This window comes from Syngnathus acus, chromosome 13 (assembly GCF_901709675.1).
Source record: "Syngnathus acus chromosome 13, fSynAcu1.2, whole genome shotgun sequence".
Classification (NCBI taxonomy): domain Eukaryota; kingdom Metazoa; phylum Chordata; class Actinopteri; order Syngnathiformes; family Syngnathidae; genus Syngnathus; species Syngnathus acus.
In genome coordinates this window covers 9,546,967-9,570,401 of record NC_051098.1, presented here as the reverse complement: position 1 = coordinate 9,570,401, position 23,435 = coordinate 9,546,967, and the positions used below count along the sequence as shown (strand labels likewise).

The 23,435-nt window shown below is 38.9% G+C and overlaps 2 protein-coding genes across 5 annotated transcripts in view; one reads left to right on the top strand and one right to left on the bottom strand.

The window, feature by feature from the left end:
• LOC119132165 (chloride channel protein 2-like) overlaps positions 1–18,513 on the top strand; it is a 62,530-nt gene extending 44,017 nt beyond the window's left edge. Inside the window, exons 16-26 of one of the 4 annotated variants that reach the window (XM_037267169.1) lie at positions 1,578–1,711; positions 2,564–2,754; positions 3,243–3,354; positions 3,743–3,816; positions 4,241–4,315; positions 5,808–5,840; positions 10,511–10,546; positions 11,354–11,458; positions 13,792–13,878; positions 15,768–16,010; positions 16,140–18,513. In XM_037267169.1, coding sequence (XP_037123064.1) covers positions 1,578–1,711; positions 2,564–2,754; positions 3,243–3,354; positions 3,743–3,816; positions 4,241–4,315; positions 5,808–5,840; positions 10,511–10,546; positions 11,354–11,458; positions 13,792–13,878; positions 15,768–15,965 — 1,045 coding nt within the window. In that variant the 3' untranslated portion in view covers positions 15,966–16,010; positions 16,140–18,513. Of the gene's footprint in view, positions 1–1,577; positions 1,712–2,563; positions 2,755–3,242; positions 3,355–3,742; positions 3,817–4,240; positions 4,316–5,807; positions 5,841–10,510; positions 10,547–11,353; positions 11,459–13,791; positions 13,879–15,767 lie in introns of all 4 variants that reach the window. The other 3 variants (XM_037267168.1, XM_037267170.1, XM_037267171.1) reach the window with 3 other exon arrangements.
• On the bottom strand, positions 18,514–21,092 carry LOC119132168 (heat shock protein beta-7-like). The gene is made up of 3 exons (XM_037267174.1): positions 20,842–21,092; positions 19,307–19,464; positions 18,514–19,191 (listed from the first exon to the last, which is right to left on the bottom strand). The coding sequence occupies exons 1-3, from the start codon at positions 21,065–21,067 to the stop codon at positions 18,997–18,999; spliced, it is 579 nt and encodes a 192-aa protein (XP_037123069.1). The 5' UTR covers positions 21,068–21,092; the 3' UTR covers positions 18,514–18,996.
• Positions 21,093–23,435: the final 2,343 nt, after the last annotated feature.

The window sequence follows — 23,435 nt, the reverse complement described above, 5'->3', positions numbered from 1 at the left end:
CTAACATTGACTGATATTTGGGACTCCACTTTGACTAAAGCCTCAGTTCCAGCTGAATGTTCTTTTGGTGGCTAGTGGCATTGTACTTATGTGCATACTTTTTGGAATTATGACCAAAAAGTTCAATCTTGCGCTCATTGACCGACAACACATTTTCCCCTCTTCACAAGATAAGAATTCCGTCTTGCCCCATTTCCCAGCGATTTGAAGATGATTGTGTTAAAGTATATGAGCAGTACATGAACAGCATGTACGGTATTTGCAGTTTCTTAGTACGTATTGCTCATTGCCTCTTGGTAGCTGACCTGACCAGTTATTTTCTCTTTCTTTCATCATTTTTTGGAGCGAGGTTCAGTTCTTGGTAATATTTTGGTTGTGCCATATTTTTTTCTGCTTGATGATGACTGTCCCCACTGTGTTCCAGGGCATATTTATCGCCTCGGAAATTCTTTTTTATCTTTCTCCCGACTCGTACCTTTGAACAATGAGATTCCTCTGATGCTGTAGAAGCTCTCTACGGAATATGCCGTAAGATGTGACTACAAAAATGTCAGGAAAAAGTATGCTAAAACATCTGAACTTTTTCTGGGTTTGATCAGCGGCACTTTAAAAGGAGTGTGCTGAGCTTCTATTCAACATGAAGGTGAACATGTGTAAAAGAGAACATAGCCAAATCTGCCGTTCTAAGTGGCTGTGCACACTTGTGCAATCATAGTATCTCAGTTAATTTTTATTCCTCTCGTTTTTTGCAATTTATTTATGTAGGTTAATTAATGTTAGGTTAAATCTCCAAAAACTGAAATTATTTTTCTTTGTCTCATTTTTATATATCACATAAACCTGGCATTTGAGCAAGGGTATGAGGACTTGTAGCCATATGCAATATAATGCTTTTCAAAGGACAGAGCTCTTCAAGTTCAATTTGTTATTTCAACCTTTCGGATGTTTTATTCTAAAGCAAATGTTGTTAGGTCATTATGTTGACTTTGTCTAAAGAGAGGTCAGTGTATTGAGTTGTAACTGCAAGGAGAGCAGAGTTGGCCGGAATCTGTTTGCTGGCACGGCCACCACGTTTGGCAGCAGAGAAATCAAGCAAGTGCTGCCTCGTTTGCAAGTTCTGAAAAGCTCGGGCAGAAAGCGAGCTGAGTGTTTATTAGTGGTGTACAATTCTGCTGATGCAAGTGTCCACATGGCCATGCCGTCAGTGCCGCTAACATCCAGAATGACGCGTCAAAGCTTCAATGTGTGGATTGACAAGATAGCTGATGGAAGCTGAAGCTGTCAGCTTCAATTATCAGAATGATCCATACAGAACACATATACGTAAAAAAATGTTTGGGCAGTTGTGTCAGTGAATTCTAAACTCCATTTAACTATGTATGTACGTTTAGTAAAAAAAATAAAATGGTAAATATAATAAATTAATAACATAAATTCAGCAGACATCATAAAACAGAAAAACTGACTATGAAATGTCAAAACACACTATGAACTTGGCCCTTTGTATAGTTTTCTCATAATTTTGCATTGAAATCGTTTTTATAGCTTACTGTATTTTCTCATAATTCTCTTCTTAGGAAGTACAATATTCGTGTGGAGGACATCATGGTGAGGGACGTGCGCTATATCACACTCAGTTGCTGCTACAGAGACCTGCATAATGTCCTCCTGACGGGTCAGCTCAAAACTCTGGCGCTGGTGGAATCAGCTGGTGAGACGCAAACATTCAATAACATGAGCTACGTAGTGTGTCCGATCCCTTGACTCGTATGCAGTGGGCAAAAGACAACACGTTGTTGCATGCCATTGTGCTGGAACAATTACACGCTGCATTTACCCACATAAACTAATAACGAGAACTTGCAGTAACAGTGCTTATTGTTATGAAGGCAATCACTTACAGCAGAGTGTGAGGAAAAGTGACATGAATTAATTTTCAGTAACTGTGTGGCAGAACAAGCAGTGCAGATTTCCATTGGCCATATTGGAGAAGTCGATTTTCCCATCATATGTGATTCTTGGACATTTATATTAGGTTGTAACTTTCAACCTGTTTCATGAGGTTTATTTATTTTGTCAACACCAAAGCGTATACTAGCCTCATTCATGAAATACCCCCAACGACTTAGACCTCCTAGATTAGTTTGCAGCTCAAAAGAAGCATTTTGAGTAGAATACTGCTGCTGGTATTCATATCTGTGGGTTCAAGTGCTCACAGCCGAAACTGTTAGCAAGGTAAGAGAACTGCTTTTTACACTAAAATTAATATGAAAATTCCCAATTTATGCAAATGACATTTTTTGAGCAGGTGTACCAGCAAATTGCAAGAGTGCATTATAAACGAGTACACAGAAAAAACTGCTTAATAAGGGTGATTTTCGTGTGGCATATTAAATTCGAGAGAACATTATACTCACAAAATTGCAGCACTCTTTCCTCCTCATCAAGATGCTGATTACGCCATTGCTTCTAGACTCTTGCCATATTTTTCTCAACACCCCAAACTCCTTTATAGTATTGTACTGTCTTCATGTTTTTTTTCCTTTTGTATTTTTGTACTCAGCCTCTATGATTCTCTTGGGCTCCATTGAGCGTGCTCAGCTCCAGGCGCTGCTCTCCCTGCAGCTAGGACGCTCTCGCCGCCTGGAGTTCATCAGAGAGCGGGCAGCAGCAGAGAAGAAACGTCAGTCTGTTGTCTCTAATTCTGACAATGAAGATAACCTCCACAGAGCAAGTCAGGAGGTCCGCTTCCAGGTTAGAGGTCACAGGCAACATTAAACTCCTTGCTGTTTACAGTGTATTTACACGACACATTTCCTCTGTGACAAATTCACATTATTTTCAGTTAAGAAGAAATGGGTGCACAAATTTAATTTTATCCACTCTCCAAATACCATATTAAGACTTTGTGACTTTTCTGAAAAAAAAAGGTTATTAGTATTGAACTTACCGTGGCAAAAATATTTTACGATATAGTGTTTTTTAGCTGGTTAGTTCCTTCCATGTGATCTAGCTGTATGGTAGTGGACCTCTTAGTGATAATATTTGTATACTCTACTCACAAAAGGTTTTCGTTATACTTGTCTCTCAAGGTAAGTATCAGGCTAAGCTTCTTCCTTTCTAAGGCTGCTATGCCCTTAAGCCGACTGCTGATAAGCAGAAGATTGAAGGATAGTGGTGTTTTATTATGTAGTTTAAAGTTGATGTCAAAATGATTTATTTCATTGTATGTGCATTTGCAGATCTCTACTGAAGAATCAACAATCAGCCCGACTCGTCCAGTTGCTCTCAAGCCTTTGAAACCTGCTCTAAAAAGACCCTCTACAGTAGAGCGGCCAATTGATATCCCTATTGGTGTGTCATTCTTTTACAAACACCTTTATTTCTTAAAATGAGATAGATTAAGTCATCTTGAAAAAATATGAATTGGGTATTATTTGGCAGTGTCGGTGTAAATATATTGAGCATTTTAACTCCAATAGAATGATTGATACAACACACTGGTTTCCAGAATCAAGGGTCAGCTAATTTCTACTCATTTTTCAAATCATATATTGAATTTACAAGCAGTTTCATGTATATTGTCACAAGAAAACAATGCTAAAGCAAAACCTATTTGTAAATGTTTGCTAAACTGAAATTTCGAGAGATTTGCTAAGGTCCTGCATGCTTTTGGTAGCTTTTGACATACTGAGAATCAAGATTAAGGTTGTGTGACAGTGTTGACTATTTTATTTCATAGGCTCACAGAATCATTCAAACAACTCTAGCCTAAAGAACTTGTTTTGCGCCAGTCCAGATGCAGAACTCATGGAGGTAAGAGAATCCTGTCCTTGAACGCACCCGACAAGAGCACACAGACAGAACACACAGTGGCGCACGACATGCTGTTCACACATTCTTCGCATTCTCACATACAGGCTTCACGCTCGATATTACAGTACCTCCCACACAAGCAGATAAATCCAATGAACAACATTGCTATCTCAGCAACCATCGGTGCAGATAAAATTTTCCATTTTGTTTGAGCATCGTATCCAAGATGCCAAACTTAAGTTTTGTTTTCTCATTAAACTACAACTCTACTTCTTACTTTACTTTCCACAGCATTGCAATAGCTTTGCAAGGCACATTAGGCCATGCAGGAAAGTTTTTTTGGTTGCTTTGTTTGGATTCTCATTTTTTCAGCAGTTAAGGGTGTTTTTTTTAATGGTATCTGCTTGTCCTTGTTTGGTGGAAGAAAAACAACAATCTCGAGAGCCCAGTGTCTCCTGACAGCAGGAGGCAGTCAAAACGAGTCCGGATATCAGTTGTGGTAAGAGCCACCATTTGGGGCAACCCAAATGCCAAGATTCACAGGTTCATCAGCCAATCAAAAACGTATCACCCTGCCATTCCATTCTGGGGCTAATTGCTGGCCTGTAATCTGGGCATTGCTGACCCCAAGCCCACCTGTGCCAACAACGTTTGAACAGTCTCTTCTTGTTAAACCTGTAACCTACCTGCTGACCTCCCATTGCCATGTACATGTATAGAAATTATTCGTATTAAAAAAAAACATTATAGGCCAATGTCTGAAAACTAGCCACAAAAATCTGTTCCTTTTAAATGAAATTTTTCTTTCATTAGTTATGGATACATTTACACAAAAGATAACATCACATCATATTTAATGAATGCATTCAAAATAATGGCCGCCACAGCGGAACATTTGTTTTAAATGCTTAAATCAGGGCAAGCTATCAAAACCTATTCAATCCACCCTATTGTGTTGAAACACTAACACTCCAGGAATCTTTTATTCCTACTTTTAAGTTATTCCATAATCACAAGACTCAAGACAGCCGTCCTTTCTGCAAAAAATAATTACCATGTGCACGGGTTGTACAGACCTGTTAAAGCTACACTTTGTGTGGTAACGGCAAGTCGCAAGCCATGCTTGTTTGTTGACTACGTGTCAAACGATCAACTTGATGCCAATATCAAATTTGTCTAAGTTTTCACATTTTCATAAAACATTACTTTTTGTATTTATTTCCACACGATTATATTGTTTATTTACACAATACACGTTATTGTTAAAGAAAACCTACAAACAAGACCTCAGTAGTTCAAAAACAATTTCTTTCGTAGTTTATTCCGTGCAAGCCTATCTATATTTTTAAATTGAACACTTCTATACATCTGTATAACTTTCATCTTACGTCAGCTGAAAAACAAGTGATCAGGTGTTTTGCAAGTTTGAGACTGTTCAAACCTGTCATGCTGTTCTTTCCATCCTCACACTATGTCACCCGAGGTGTCCAATCAGTGACGGCCTCCCAGAGTAGGTATCGCCTTTCTGGAGTGACCTAAAGTCTGATTGTGTTTTGTCGAAAGTCTGTGATGCTCTGTGGATTATATACTCTGAATAGGGAGAGTGAGTTCTCCTCCGCATGCAACCATGGATTCTGTATCACAATCAATTAATCATATCATAATAAGACATGTTTGAAAAACAGCTCATATGACACCACTACGGTGGTAAAATAATAATGCAAGGGAAGTGCTTGGATAAATTCTTTGAACTGCGATGGAGCCTGCTGGCCAATTACCAATTACTGTATTTGCATAATTGGACGACAGTCAGTGGTTTAATGAATTGATTGTAAATTGAAAAATAATTCTCGTAAAGATCTGCTTTGATTTAATGATATGTGATGATACGTGATAAATCCCCCCTCAAAAAAAATCATAATTTAATATCACATGTTCATGTCAGCACAGAGTAAATCAATTATTTTTCACTGTGCCATTCCCATCGCCAGAAGCCACCACGAAGCCTAAGGAGTTTCTTTGGGGTGAGCTGAATGTTATTTCCATTCATTCCAAACCTTTGAATGTTAAAATATAATAAGACATAAGTGCTGAAAAAGCATTTTCAAATGAGATGCATATCATGGCGGGATTTGCAGTGGACCTGTAGCTGGCATCTCAGATGCAGTTTTGAGATTCATGTCAATTGCAGCCTTACTGTGTAGAGTTTGCATGTTTTTCCAGCACTTGCGTGGGTTTTCTACAGGTACTCCGGCTTCCTCCCACATTCCGAAAGCAACTTGTAACTTCTCCATAGGTGTGAATGTGAAGCCCTTAGATTGGCTTCCGACGAGTTCATGGTTCCCTTTTACCCTTAATCAGTTGATATTGTCTTTCCAATGGGTACAAATCAGCTTGAATTGATGCTGGCCAGGTGTTGTGAAGTTTGCTGCCATTATCTAGCAATGGGGGTATGAAGTGCATTGTGCCATAATTATCTGCTTATATTTCAAGACAAAAACATTCACCCAAGTAACGAGTGTTGAAAATCTCAAGGCACTCGCATCTCAAGGCACCACTGTAGAATCTTTGGGCCTTCCATGAACAAAAATCTTCTACATAACAAAATGCAACAGTAACAGACTATAAAAAAATGGGATTGATTAATATTTTTGTTTTAATTGTTGGACAACAGGTCGATTATCCGCCACTGATTGTTAAGACAAATTAGACTTGCTGTGTGGTTAGTGCAGAGAAAACACATGGTTAATGTTTTGATGGGTTAAGTGGGCTTTGTAGCACATTAGTCATTGCAGCTTGACAGGAAAGTCATACGTAACAAAGCCTTGTGGCGCCAGTGTGTGTGTGTGTGTGTGTGTGTGTATTTCGTTGGGCTGTGGCCTTTTGTCCCATTCAAAGCAGGTTTTCTTCACGTTGTCAAATAATGATGCTGTTATATGGACCCAGTCAAGTATATTGATAACTCTATCCAAACATATTTTTCAAACCTTCTGTTTTCCCCTGCGACAGAGGAGAAATCAAGTTAGTCCCTCAGTTTCTTTATTCTCTCATTTGTTTGGGAATCTGGGTGCGTCTCTGCTTCACATGCTTCGTCCATCTTTATGACTTTTCTAAAGCCTTCACACCTCCATCACGCCTCCTCCACTCCCTCTATCTTGGTTGTGAAATATTGATGCAGAGTAAATGACATCAGTAGTCTGTTTCAGAGAAATGATGACGCCCAAACCTCTCAGTCTCAGCTTTCTCATTATTTTTTCGCCTTCTTGAGTTTTCATAATGCTGTCGTGCTTTATTTATGATGGCTTGTGGGCTCAGTTTTGTTTTGTGTGTGCATGTGTGCGTGTGTTCTGCTTTTTTGTTTTTGTTTCTTATGCTGTCTTGAAATGATCTAAACTTTTGTGATGAACTTCTTTACATTTCTACTCTACAAAAGTTTCTGATTAAAAAAAAAAAAAGAGTAAAAATAGGTTGCATTAATTTAACGGTATTCATTCATCGGTTTAAACATGACTTGGGGGGAAAACAATAAACATGTTTTCATATATATATTTCTTTACGTTTATTTATAATGGCTTGTAAAATTAAATAATTTAATTTAACTCGGGTGCACTGGCTAGCACGTCCGCCTCACAGTTTGGAGAGTGCGGGTTCGATTCCACCTCCAGCCCTCTCTGTGTGGAGTTGGCATGTTCTCCCCGTGCCTGCGTGGGTTTTATATAACATATTTTACTCCTTTTTTTCTTTTTTTTTGTAAATACCTTGTTTCTCACTTGGGCCATCACTGTCTAAAAATCAAATGTGGCCATTGAGCATAAAAGTTGAGTATTAATTTCCATGGTTAAATGCTGTGCAGTTTAACAGAAGAACTGACACCTTGACCCATCATTTCATTACATTAAAAAAGAAGCTGGAGGATTTCTCAGTCAGTGGCAGAAGGAGAACAAGTGCTTGTAACATCCGGAGCCTCCAACTGTTGAGGGCAAATACAGATCTCAGTGCTCCTTGCATGCAGTTCAATGCACAAGCAGACGTTTTAAATTTCAACATTGTGCTTATTATTGGAAAACTGAATAATTTATTCATTTATTTTGTCTGCATAACAGTGGAGCTTTCTGTTCATCAGCATACCTACTTGTAATTTGGAGGAGGAGAAACAGCACAAGTTGATTGGACGATTCGAGTAAAGCAGAAAATAGTTCTGTTCTAATTTGGTTATCATTTCCAAAGTTCCAAAAAATAATTTAACAAAAAAACTATCACCAGTGGTTTGTAACTCCATTTTCAAGTATTAAAATTATTAAAGAGCGGATGACGTAGAAAAGAGCTAGAGCAGAGCTGAACATGATCCTTTTCCACTCCATTGTATTAACTACAAAGCCATTAACAATGGTGTTAAAGCGTGCGTCCTAATCAGATGTGCTGGTAAGGCAGTAATAGAATTTGCAAACGATGAGCAAAGAAGTTATCATTAGTAGAAGGAAAATCAGCAGTTAATTGCCTGCATGTGATTACTGTTGTAATGTTCCCCTCTTGCACCATTTAGTATCTGGCTGTCGCTTAGAGAAACATCATTACTAGAAGCATGAGCATGAGGGAGAAACTTTGGAATGTCTTTTTTTATTACTTTAACAATTTAAACAGCTATTCGGAGGAGGATGCACCATATTACGTAACAAGTTTTTTTTTCCCTTACATGAGGTAGAAATAATGTTCGACTTGTTAAACTGGTAAGTAAAATTGTTGATCCATTGAAATTAAAATATCCCATTCCCACATCCTAAAGCAACTTATCTCCATGTCCAAAAATAGGAACGGATGCACTAATTTCAGCCTAGCCGTGGAAGTTGAAAAGCCGCCTTTGCGGTTATATAAATATAATGATATTCTACATGATGTGCCCATAAGTTTAATAGCCAGCTTTTGTTTGTGTAGCAGTTTTGGCGGGTGATGCATGACATAATCAAGAACTGTGAAACTACTTTTTCTGTTTCCATTGTTCTTGGTGACAGTGTCATTACCAGAACTACTGTTATGTTCCACATCATTCCATTCAAAATAAGTGAAAAAATATTTTCTTTTTTTCTGTGTCCTTAATTCTATTTTTCACATTTTTATTTAACAGTACAACAAATGTAGACAAATATAAAATAACTAAAACCAAACCCCTCAGGAATAATAAATAGCCTTAAAATGTAAACATAATTTTGAATTTATGATGCCACATATAAATTGCTACTTGCGTACTCAAAAGATGATGCAATAGATTTCTCCTTAGGTCCGCCAGCTATTTACTAGCAGCTAAACTGATCATGTTTACGTGGGCAGGCAGTGCAAACTCTGCTTGCATTTTTCATGCTTTTCACAAGCAGCACTCGGGTGCTACTTGTTCAAATTATTCAACGGGTTTGTTTTATTGACTTGCATTTAACGACACACCTTGCACATCGACTTCCTCCTCCATGTCGCTCTATCGCGACAAAAACAATGAGAAGGAAATTGTCAAACTACCTTCATCTTCAGATGATTACACAGAATCATGGCTGCACGTTGAGCAGCACATTTGGTCATTTTTACTATTAATTCCTGTTGACTGCTTTTTTTTTTGGGTTATTGGTGGATTATGTTTTACTTGCAAATCAAAGTTGGAAAGAAAATTTGGACTCTGATAGGCTGCAGTCACACGTTTTCACCGCATCAAGTGGTGTCAATATGCTCACAGGGAGCAGCTGGTCGCTGTAATATCGAGATTTTCAATCATACAACCATCCAGCCCTACTTACATTGTCTTGGTGGTTCTGCCACTGGTATACATTGTGTATCCAAAGATTTTTTCACTCTAAGCCCAAAAAGATTTGATCTGTCATCATATTCCCAATCTTTTATTCATTGCCTCGTGAAGACGGCTTGTCATTTTTGACATTCAGAGTGGCCTTGTCATGTGACAGCGTGATGAGTGAGACAGCAGAAATTAAGTCCGCAATGTGTTTGTGTGTGAGTGCGCTCTTGGCCTCGTCAACTCCAGGCTCAACTGCCCTCAGCTTGCATAATGCTACAGTCGAGCACCTCTTTCCACCCCACGGCTGCAGTTGCTAGGGTTACCAACAGGTCGTCCACTGCAGCGAAGAGGATAAATTAGCTCAGGCTCCTATCAGCCCCAGGGTTATGCTTACTTTCCCCTCCCATTTTTCCTCAACACACACATTAAATTCCGAGCAAATAAATGCCTGTTTGCTAGCACATTACTTAACACCCAGTGTATTTCCAGTGTTTTCTTCAAGGAAGAGGGTTGCTTGTGATTTTCCCAGCCTGTCAAAGTCGAATTTATCAGCTGAAGGCTCTGAGGGTGGTGACAATCCATCATTATAATGATCATCTGCTCCGAAATCTCATACATCATACTCTCTCGCTCATTCAATCTACTGTAGTCGCTCCTTTAGTCACTCATTCTATTCCTGTCCACCTGTCTGAGAACAACCGTGCGGTGATGTGATGCATGGTTGACCATGTGTCTGTAATGTATCATTCCACTTGCTGCAATAATAGAAACTCTACAGTTTAAATGTACAAATAACAGCCAGCAAGAATTCATACATCATACCATACTGACAATGCACATCCTTCAATTGCAATTTAATCAACTGCATGTAATCGATGGTCTTACTGACTTTTTTTTTTCTGGCCTTTGCATCCGCAGGACGATGATGTGGAAGATGACATGACACTCAGAGAGGTAAGTGACTTTTGCGGTATACTGCATAAATCATCCACCCTCAGCATCTGTAATTTCTTCTGTCACGTGATTATTTTGAATTCATCTTCTGCGCCCTTCACGTCTGCTGTATTTTTGTTCCCTTCTGTAATTTCTTCTGTCACGTGATTATTTTGAATTCATCTTCTGCGTCCCTCACGTCTGCTGTATTTTTGTTCCCTTCTGGTTCACCACTCACTTGCCTCACAGTTTTATATACAGCACATATGATTTAGACACCATTTCAGTGTCCATTTTACACACTATATATGTTCAGAAAATCACGACGCAGGTAAAATGATTGGCTATCACAGAGCTGATTTTTAGGAGGTGCTGTGGAATACTTTATAGGCCTTCTGTGTGGTGACTGATAGCACACGTTAAAGCATGATGTCTTCTGAGCATCTTTCAAGAGTACGATTACTCCAGGTTTATAGCTCAGAATGTAAACTTGCCTTTGAGTGTCACCTTTTTAAGGGCCAACAGGGCCTACTTTACTGACTGCATAAAGTTGTCTGCTCACATTAAAGTAAATTAGAAAATTGCTCCTTCTAATTTGATATACTACTGCAAAGTAGTTTAGGCTTTAAAGCCAATAAAGCTCTGCTTCTTTCCGTTCTTCACTATCCCATACGAAGCCCAAAATACTTACTACTACAGATGTTTTTTATATTTCAGATAATTTTCGAGTATTTTGAAATTTTATATTCAACAAATGTTTTATCTTATTTGTGCTGTTCTTTCTTATTTTAACTCTCGTGTGTGTGGCTGGGTGCTTTTGTGTTGTAGATTGCAGATTGGGAGGAGATGCAGCTTGATGAGCAGGTCAACTTTAACAACTGCAAGATTGATCCCGCCCCATTCCAGCTCGTGGAACGCACATCACTGCATAAGGTGTGATTATAAATACAACTGTGAGGTCTTATAGCAGCAATCATATATAGTTGTAACTGTTTCATTCCCATCAACTCATTGCCATGGCAACCCCTCTTCACCCTTCTTTAGTTTAGTGGTCATTGACCAGCCATCCTGTTGTTACCCATTTTATTCTTCAAACTTTTATTTTTTCAAGTGCTGTACACTTGTCTAAACTTTTTTTTCAACACTTTACTTGCATTGTTTGTGTTTGCAACATGCTGCAGGAAAGACTAGCGTGCCTGCACACACACACACACGCGCACACACAAACAAGCGATCATGTCGTGTTTCCAAACATGCCACCTCCTAGCTCTTTGTGGGTGGCAGCTGTGGCTGTATCTAATGCCCTCCATTCAGAATACTACCTTCTCTCTGTCCTTTGTTGTCTAGGTGCTGGGTTGATACCTTTTAAACATTTAAGAGAGTGCACCCCATGTCCTATCCATCTCCTCCCTCCACTGCACACTACTAAAAGCCAACACCACACACAATCTCCCTCAGCATAATAAATACTGCCCAGTGCTGTTTACAGTCATGCATGGTTATACTTTTGATGCACTGGAGATAATTGTCCATGTTGCATTCAGTTTATTATACTGCTTTACTTGATCTTTCTACAGCATGTCAACTTTTTTCACTCTTATGCAGTATCTGCACAAGAAATCTAAAGAATCTCAGTCAAAATGTAAAAATGCGGCAATAAATTTTGTCCGAAAGCATCCTCATAGAATCCAGGAATAAAGCCATTTAAGCTTAAAAATTGAAGTAGCTCAAATCTCGAATCATAATCAATATATGCTATCAGATGTGTGCTAACATTTTATTTGATGACTGTGAACTTTTCAAGTCATGATGTTCAATTTCGAGAAATTTAACTGCAATTCAGGAAATGTTTAAAAAAATGAAGGAACCACTAAATTAGAGTGTTTCCATTATTGATAATGCAATAATCAATGTCCTAATTTAGAATAATCCCTTCATACTCCCTGTTGTGTTCAGTATGTGTTTTTGTTCCATGTTACTTTTGCTAGAATTTCTCCAACAAACAGTCCCAATTTCTGTTTTTGCTTAATTTGAAGTGGCATAATAACCTTTGACCTGAATGATTGCAGACCGAGCTGCTGCCGCCCACGTCAAACGGAATTCATGCGTGATCTTCATTGAGATTACGCTACAGTATATTCTCTGATGGAAAGCCAGTTACATCATATGCTTGGCCCGGGTTTGAAAACAACAGCCCCAGCCGCCATTTACTTAACTACACAGTGGGATCTAACTCAAGTATCCCCAAAGGGCTTCTCTGGTTCAACAGAAAGTGCAATTAAGCACTAAAAAGATCTGGAACAAACAGCAACAGACTGGCAACCTATCTGATCTGCCAGTAAAGTTTTTGACTTCTTGCTCTCTCTATTGCTTGTAGCAGGATGCATGCAGAAACCTGCAGTGAGGGGAAGATTAAATGCAACTTTAATGATCCTCGTGGGAAAACAGAATATTCGCTTCAGCAAAATTCAGCACAAGTCAGGAAGGGTGGAAGCGGGAAAACAGGGTCGTGGAAACAATTTCAAAAGACATGAGTCAAAGTGGTATTTGGTGTACCTTTTGATGTCACGTCTTGCTTGGCATAGGAGGATAGGACCCTTTCCTGCATGCTACTAGAATAGCTTATGTGTTTGACCAATTTGCATTCACCCTGTATGATTGACGTTTCCAGTCTGGGGTGTTCCCCACCTTTGGCATAACTCTCTTAGTCCTTGTGTAATAATGTAATATTGCATAAAAATGTAGGAATGATGGAAGGAAAAAATTAAAACACCAACATGTAATTATTACTCGCGCTTTATGAGGCCTGCAGTCCTCTTTAATCCACTAATGTCAATCATTTCTTTATCTGTAGAAGATGCAATCGCTGAGTTCCTTTTTGCCTGGTGCACAGATATTTTTTTTTCTTTGAATTTTTGGTTAAGATGTTACTGTTGTGTTTGTTTGTCCTGTAAATAACAATGGAAGAACGCTGGACATGTGACTCTTCTCTCCGATGGTGTCCAGTGGAGTAGAGTGCAATATTCAAATATTTTTTTAACAAGACCCAGAAGACAATATGGTTTCTCATCCGGCATGCACACTGAAGTCTTTTCAGTCTCTTCTGTTGCCTCTTATGAACAGGAATCATTTTAGACAATGAGGTCATCGATATGTAATAAAAAAATTTTAAAAAGCAAAGAAATTGCTTTTTTTTTTTCTGCCTAAATGTGCCTGCTGTGCCTATTTAGAGCATTTTTCATTTCTTACTGCATTCTTCCTTTCAGACGCACACGATTTTCTCCCTGCTGGGCTTGGACCACGCCTATGTCACAAGTATTGGACGTCTCATTGGGGTTGTTTCCCTTAAAGAGGTGAGAACATGAATGCTTTTTAGTTTTTTTTTTTTTCTTTGTGCTAAAAGTTGTGACTGCCATCACTTACCAACAGAATGCGTATGGGTTTCAAAAGTGCAAAATTACAGGCATGCGCACACTTCAGTCAAAATGATGGACTCCTCCCTCCACTTGTTATGTAAAGGGACAAACAAAAGGCTCCTTGATACTGCCAACTCTTTTAAATGACCATTTTCTATCTGTTTACACAGACTCCCTCTCTGTCCGCCTCACTAACAAATTTCCCTCACCCTCCATCCAACCTCCCACTCTTTGTGATTTGCCCAAAAAGTGGAGCGAGGATTGTTTGCTAAGTGCAGCGCTATTTGTCCCCGACATTTAGTTGTTTTTGTTCTGTGTTGCATCAGCAGACAATAGCTCATCCAAATAAGATAAAGCCCAGGCTCACCCAGCCTGACACTGTTTCACACACACAAATGCTGTTATATCACCGCCTGGCTCACTGGTCTGTCGATATGGAAGTGGAGGGATGCTTTTGTTCACGTGTTCATAATTGGGCTCAGATAAATTCATAGTTGTCAGTAAAATCCAACACCTCAAATCATACATAAACCTTACATTAGGGCTTATGTGATGAGCAGAATGTGTATATAGTAAATATTTTTCAGTTACTGGCGTCACAGAATCATCGATTGTCAAAATTTGGTGAATTTCATTTTTTTTTTCACAAATCTATTCTATTGGGCAGTCCACACAAGTGCAATTTTAAAAAATGTATTGACCAATCTAAACTGTTGAAATTACTTGCTCTCTCTTGACGATGCATTTTTTTACGGTTGAACAAACGTACAATTTTTGGGGTCTCTTGAAAAATCATTGGAGATGAGAAATGGAGAGATAGCAAGAGGGAGAGAAAGATAGAGTTTTGAATAGTGAATATTTTATTTTGAGCACAAAAGTGAAGGTTCATTCACATATGTGTAAAATGACAACAAAAAATGATTGCATCATAACCTCTCAAATTGAGTCATACCATATTGAATAAAATCATAGTCCTACGTCTTTTGTTTTGTGATGCACAGCCCTAATGGATAGATAACACGTTGCAATCTAGAATATAATAACATAAAGTAAATTGAAAAGGTCGCAGGGAATTAAATAAAGGAAGTGCTTGACAATTTATGTGACATTTAAACAGTGACTACTGTATATTGAGAGGAAAAAGAACAGTCAAGACAGAAAGCTTTCTCTGCTTTTTGAAACTTTGTAATGATGAGTAGTCAAATTCTGTGGAGACGCACAGATGTAGATATGAGAACATGATGTTTTATTCAGAAATAATGACAAATACTTTGATTATGAATTGATGAACGCGCTCATGGATCAGTTATTGAACAAGGTGGTGAAGGGTTTTAAACCAGTTCACTAATCTGACGTAAAATAATTTGCATTACTAACCTGAAATCATTTCCGTGCAAACATGAGGGAAAGGTAGAAGCACCTGTAGTATTGTGTGCACTCGAGTCATTTGACACTTGCAATTGAAACGGTAAAAAAAAAAAAAAATCTCTTTCTTTACCTCACTTGACACAAATTGTAGTGATGTAAAATACAAGTTAAGATAGTATAAATGAAAGGGTCTCAATCTAAAGCAGCATCTTACTATATATTACTTTTGGCAAGTATTTCTAGATTGAGCCTTAACATTCTTTGGTAGCATTTGGAACCCAATGTTTTTGACATCATCTTTTATCTACTAAGAGTTATTTTGCTTTCTCCTCCTCCATTATTTCTGTCAAATATCTTGAGTAGACAACAACAAAAGTCAATCTGACCTTATTTTCCTTACTTTGTAGCACGCACTGCCTTCTGATCCTAATCTTGACTTCTGTTTCCTATCCGTCCAGCTTCGCAAAGCAATCGAGGGCTCTGTGACGGTGAAAGGCGTGAAGGTGCGCCCACCTCTGGCCAGTTTCCGGGAGAGCGGCACCAGCAGCAGTGAAAACGAGGCCACTGAGCTCCACAAGCTGTGGGACCGCCAAAAAAGCATCACGTCGCTGCCCGGTGAACGCACCCCATCAGAGTCTGACGAAAAGTCCCAGTGATGCCCATAAATAGCTGAAAGAACCGTCAAACTTGAACGTGCTAAGGTCCGTAATCGCCAAATTCCTCAGGGCTTCGGATCAATATTTAATAGTGGAAAGTGTTCTACTGCTCTGCCGAGCTCTTCTTCTCATATTGTCTTTTGTGTTGCCATAAACTCTTGAGAAAACTTGCAGGCTCCATTGCAGAAACTCCACAGGAGAGCAGAACACATGACAACCTGATCACCGCTCCGCACATAGTGAAGTCTTTTAAAGAAGAAGAAAAAAAAAAGGGATCTCCTTACTCAGACATTGTGTAGTTCATGTTGCTCATATTATCCGGACAATAGTCAACCAGTCTTCCATTTTGTCCTCCACTGTGTGTACTGTAAGAAAGGTGATTGCGCAATGTGACTGCACAGTTTTTTTTTTTCTATTGCCTCATGAATGTGGTTTTAATAGGCACTATTTTTCTTCACGCCGGAGAGGCTAATCGTTTGTCTTCTTACCACTCCGAGATTATGGCCAACGCAAGCAGGCATGCCCAATGGCCTGTAGCCATTTGAATAATGTACACTCCTTAGCCACAGACATATGGTACACACAAATATGGCAGTGGCAACACTCAAGGTTTTCTGCTTATCTAAATATAGCTCTTACCAATCAGAGAAGGTTGAGAGGACGGTAATGGAAGGAAGGACTGACGCAAGGGAGGGAAAGAACAAGTAGTAGGCAGGAAATGGATGACGGTAAGATGCAAGTTATCATTACCCAACCAGCTGCTTCAGGCCTCCTCATCAATCCATCTTTGATCACCATATTTTCTAACGTCCATTACTGTTCGAAGCCCCATAGCTATTTAATGCATGAATCTAGGGGCCTGCACATGACCCGAGGATAAATAAAGAGCAGAATCAGTTTGATGAATGCAATCATGGTTGAAGCACTAATTGAAATCAAGTATTATCAGTTCTAAGATGGGTATTTCACCTTTCTCTAAATTATCTCTCCAGTTATCAGCAGCAAAGTTGACTGGTGAAACCTGAGCCATCATAGTTTTAATGACAGCATGGTCAGCAATGAGGCTGACGTGACAGACAATAACTCATGTGTATTTAATATTTAATGTGGGCTCAATGGAAAGCTCTGATGGGAATAATATCCACATCTGAGCCCGCAGAAATGTTCCTACGGTTTTGTGCTTGTGTAATCATGGCGGCCACTAAAGAAAAAATACAGTCGGCATTGTTTTGTAATGAGATCAAATTCACGTTTTTGACTTGCACACACCTCTCATCCAATGAGCTTTACTTCTAGTCTGATGTTTTTAAAGGAGGTGAGGATTGTGATCATAACATTTTTTATACCACATCATGACTCCAACATAAAATCATAATTTAATGTCTTAACCAATCATTAATATTCAATTATTCTCATTCTAAGATATTTGGATTTTTATATTAAATTGTGGATGATTATGTTATTATTCTGCTGTCTTATGGTGTATTGTCCAAAACATTTCAACTTTTTAGGAGAGGAAATGGGGCCAACAAGATGGCGGCCCCCCACGCACTATCGTTTAATATTCATGATGTCAAGAGAAACTCATGTCAAAGGGACCAACATGTGTGTGTGTTGGTGCTCTTCTTTACATCATAACAATTGGCTCTAGATGTGATCGAAACTTGTCCAAAGGTTGTGCCTCACCAGCCTATCACAAGAACTAAACCAGATCTTTCTTATATTTTGTGCTTCTTCATGCAGCATTGCATCATATCGTGCTTTGTCAGCCTTACCGTCATAAACATTTAACAACTATTCATTTCATCGGACACCATACAGAAGGATCCAGAGCTAGATGCGTATTTATTTGTCTGGAGTGATCAGTGCTTTGGGATTGTTTTTTTTGTTTCCTTTTCATATGGTTGATCTTCATGTAGATAATCAAATCGTGCAATAACAGTTATTCATCTCACGTCACCCTTTTAGATTGTTGACATGAATGCAAAGATAACCTTATTTTTGTAAAGAAAACTTTCAAAAAAAACTGAAAAGATTAATGTTTATTGGAAGTAAGCTCCATGTGCTTGTGTCAATGTTTGATTCATTACTGGAAAGTGAAGGTTTCCCCCAAACCTTTAGTAACCACTCTAACAATATGACTCAAATCAACTGTTCCTTGAGCTGTCAAGGGAAAGACACACATTTTAGATTAGTTGTTTAAAGCATCTGGCCTAAGACTTAAGTCCATGTTTATTAACTTTGGGAAACCTTCCCTGTCTGGTTTCATACTGGAGAGCTTCTGGTGATTTATGTTGCATGGATGCTAGTTGATATACTCACACAGTGATGCAGCGTTTTTATCAAGGTTCATTCATAAATTAGAGTGGACCTTGATTTAAAACCGTCCATCAATTTTTGAGGAATCCATTTTTTAGGGCTCTTCGGGGGAATACGTACTGTAGGGCCAAACCAGAGAGAGCGGAGCAATGTCAAGAGATATTTTTCACAATGAAAAATGCATAACTTTTGTATATCAGGGATGAATAAATGAGATTTTAACATGCAATCTTTTTGTCACGGTGCTTTTTTATTTATTTATATTTGTTGTATCTTCCAGCAAGTGTCAATCAATATGTGTCGATCAATAAGTGCTAAGTGTTTTCATTTTTATTGGATCATGTGCACCACTGCTCCAAGGCAAGCAGATTATTGGTAAAAAAAAAAAAAAAAAAAGATAATCGTCAATCCACACAATGTGTATTCTCACTAAAATATAATGGCATCCACGGCCCTCTAGCACCACCCTTTACAAAATTTTATAAAAAATCTAAATCAACAGTTATAAGAATAGCCTAGCACTGTATGAGTGTGACAAAAATGATTGATAAAATGGCAAATTAATTCACTTTTTTATAGGGTAGGTATATATTGGCTGGTCATCAGACATCCACCAATAACTCATCAGAAGCTAAATGAATAACAATGAACAAGAATTGTTATGCAAGGTCAATACAGAAGCTTAGATCGAGGCTGAACTTTGAGTCTGTGGTCAAAGGTGAGCTTCGCTGCGATAGTATGTAGGCACAGCCAGAAGATCCCGCCCATCTGTAGAGTTGTTTCGGCGAACACTCACAATCAGGATGCCGTCACTGTTGAAGGTCCCACTGACAGAAAGGGGATTCATGTCCTTCGGGAATTGGGACTTATTGGTGAATGTGGCACTGACACTTCCGTCATCCATGACCTAAAGAACATAAATTGCGCTGTGTAGTCAGTTCAAAAGTAAACAAGGTATTCAATGAATACTTTCACAATGAGAATTTTTCTTTAACACAAAATGAATGCTTTAGAACACACACCTTCTGAGCGTGAATGACGACATGATGGCTATATGCCATTACCACAACGTCATGCGGCTCAAACTGGCTGACATCGGCGGACATATAGTAGCTATCTCCTACACATTGCACACTTCCGGCGCCGGTCTGACAAACGGGCACAACACCCCCCACTGGAGCTGCAAAACATGAGAAGGTACATGTAGACTAAAAGTGTTCAAAACTGCCACCTGTTTGTGGCCCAATGTCAACAGTTACTGAAAGCAATGTTTGATGAGACCCATGTGACCTTTTTTGAAATGGGAACAAGCCAAAAAATACAAACTGAGTTTCCAAGAAAAGGAAAAAAGAGACTATAGAAGCAGTCCTTCCCAATGTCCCAAATAATATGTTGACAGGTTTCATGTAAAAACCCCTATATAAGCATTTCATACATCATATCATGTCCCATGAAAATGTTGATTGAAAAGGCAACATTTAAAATATTTATTTTAAAACTACAATGTTTGTTTGTTTGTTTGTTTGTTTGTTTGTTTGTTTGTTTGTATTTCCAAATATGCACTCCATGACTGTTCAATTTAACAGGTAATAGCATCACAATCTGTACCACCTCTCAATGTAGCACACCCATGGACTGGTTCTTTTTTTTTTTTTTAGGAACAATGTTAATATACTTTGTTTCAGTAAAATTAAAGTATTATTTTTTTAATTAACACATTATAAATATGTGCATTCTTTTTCAGAGTAAAATTAGTGTGTCTTATTTCCTAATCAGCTGCTGGAACCCTCCATTTCATGTTGCTGGCGGCATCTGAGTTTCAATCTGGGTTCGGTATTGCATTCTTTGTCCCAACTCCCACACCATCCGTTGTCTTTTCTCCTCGCCATTAGTTCTTTATGAGCACCAGTTGATGAGGTCTGCAGTCTTTTGCTCAAAATCAGACATTCTGGGTCATTACTTCTATTCCATCCTCCTAAAGCTCTGCTTCCATTCAATGAAAAGTTCTGGTTTTATTTTCCAATTTTTATGCTAAGCTGTGACAATGAAATAACAGCAAATAAAAAAACTAGATATTTATGGAGTGATTTTGAATGCTTTTTATTGGGTTTCTCCCTGTAATTGGAAGGGCTATTTTGATTAAATTTATTATACTCGTTATAATCCATCAAGGAGAAATTTAGCTCAAACATTAGTGTGCATTTTTTTGCAGTCCACATAGACTACCATCTCAGACAGTGATGTCAGAGAGAATTGGATGCACCAAGCATGCTGGAACATCTGCACCAACATCTGAACTGGGGTTGTCTGGCCAGTGCCTTTCTCAATGGCATCTTGACAATAGTCAGGAATCAAACAAGCATCACTCCAACATTTAGTGGGTATTTTCATTGGATTCAAAATGTTCTAAAACAGTGTTATCTACAATTGAAGCCTTGTAATAGAAATTTCCCCCTTGTTACCACCACATTAACTTTTTCGTGTCACATTTTTCAGTACATTAGAAATGACAGCGTTCAATCTGTTCTATTGCATATGTGAGCCTAACCCGACTTACCACTGTTTCCATAGGAGGTTCTGCCTTGCCTACCAAATGGGGCCTGGCCCTCTTCACAAAACAAGCTGGATGAGTCCGACGAGTCAAGAAAAGGCTCTAAAAGACCATCCAAGGAGTCCCCTGACCCGACCCGTGAGCTCTCTGACCGAAAACTACTGGAGCTGTAACGGGCTGAGGAGCGATATGAGGAAGAGGATCTACGACTCGAAGAAGTCAGTGAGTCCATAGCGCCAAACACAGATTCTTCTCAGCAACTCCAAAAACAAGATCTATCACTGGGGTGGCTCCTTTATAAAGCTGTGGTGCATTGCGGGTCACTGGAGCACACCACTGGTTCCATAGCCATCTTCCTTTACCCATAGATGGCTAACGGACTGACCACTTGAGTCAAGAATATAACGGACAAATTGATAAGAAGCAAAGACCTCCTTCCATTGAAGCCTGCACAGAGCTTAGATAAGGTTAAGCGGGCTCGAGATGATACCTCTGGCATGTGGTCAGAAATAGCATGCTGGAAGGAAGGGTCAGATCATCCGTTAGGCTGACCCTGCCCACAGCGTTAAGTCTTTATCAATAATGCAAGAACATTGTGCTTACTAGCTAATGGAATGGCAGAAAATATATGAAAGGAGTTCCTCCAGGAGAAAAGAAGGTGATTACCAGATAACTGAAAAAGCAAAGGAATTGATTGGCCCTTGACCAGTACATACATTATAAATATGTGCATTGTTTTTCACAAATTTGCTGTTAAGAATTGTGTAGCTAATGTTAGCTTTGGCACTAAAGCTACACTTTATGTGGCATAATTTGAAAAAGTTCATAATACTTTGTCACACTGTGATGCGGAGAAAGACCACGGCTAGATGAGGCGAGACCAGATTGTGGCCATAGTGTCCCCAGCCTGTTGCCCGAAGTGTGCCAAAATAGACTCCAGCTCATCCAAGCCCCTTATGGCCAAACAATATAGAAAATGGATGCATGGATATATTTTTCCTCCACAAATAATAGTTTTGTGTTTAGCCAAAAGAATAGTAATATATTTTAATTGACAACTTCATAGAGGTATTAGAGATTTTTCGAATCAGGACCAAGTGTGCAAGAGCGACATTGTAAAACATTTACTCGACAAATCAGACAAAAAGGGAAACAAACAAGATCCAAACTAAACAAACAATTTTAATTAGATTTGATGACTTATGAGGTACACAAAAATAAAATCGGACGGTCTTACTCAGATGTTTCTTTACTAGTTGGATCGCAGGCCTGATGTCCAACATATAGAATAAAAATGGGCCAATCTTGTTTTTGTCAAACATTTGCAAAGTTTTAGTGGGTGTGTGTCCGTGCCCTCCAGTGAGTGTGCAAAGGGAGCCTCGAGCAAGAGAGACAAAGACGGTTGTTATAAACAACAGATGGAATAAACAGTTGGGAGAAGACCAGAGGGACAAAATGTTTTTTTAAAATAATCATTTTTTTATGCATTGGTCCAGATCTACACCAGGGGCAAACGAGTCAATCATAATGATTTTTTTTCACAGTTAATCCGAAGGAGACAAAAGTTGAGTCAAACAAAAGTTGAGTCGTTGATGACGTCACTGATATTGTTTCAATACAGTACAGCGGTTGAAAAACTTTTTTTAACGCCATGGACTGGTTTCCAATCAGGAGATAATTTGAGTTCATTTTAACATTCATACATCACCAAAGCACATGTGTGCGTGTTGTACTTTGAAATGATCTCATCCTCTGATATAACATCTCCTTCTCCCTCCCAATCGAACAAATGGATGGGTCTGCTCACTTCCATAATGTCATGGAAAAATGAAATATACTGACCTCTATGTTCCTATTTGTCCACATTGACAGTGTGCTTGCTCACTGATGGCTGTCCCTTGCCCTTGTAACAACTGAATAACGATAATGTCGCCATATCAATTAGCTAATCACAGCAGATTTTATGGCCCAGAGTACTTGTATGGAGTCTGTGGGGGTTGAAAGAGCGCAGTTTCAGGAAAGGTTGTCATCACCCTTAAACTATGTCCAATGTGGAACACCAGAATGGTCAGTAGTCCACAACTTGTTCACAGTGCCGTAAAAATATTAAACATATCCAGTACACGTGATACGTGTTTCTTCCACTGGGTTTGACAATATTCCATCTGGATTAGTATTTTGTTACCGATTGTTGTTCTGATCTGGCAGCTATATTGTTTACTCATTTTCAACCATTTTACCCTAAACGCAAGATTCAGTTTGTGTTGTGGGATATTTACCTTCCCTCTCCTATCAACAACATTTTCGTAGGCAGCACATCTGAGGCAGGGCTCAAAAGCTGGCGGATCCTGGTCTAACTTGCAGTTATGTCGCGTTACGTACAAGATTTGCACGGTTTGCGAAAATGAAGTCATAAGTCAAGCTAAGGTCGAGTAGTTGTAGTAGTGTCGTGCATTGTGTTGTGATTTCCATAGCTGATTGCTGATTATGAACAAATCACATCGGAAATGACGGTTTTTGTAGTTCACTTGGCTGAATGCAAGCAATAAAGTTCCTACTCAGTGGCAGTGTGAAGGTTAGTATGAATGGATGCACATTTA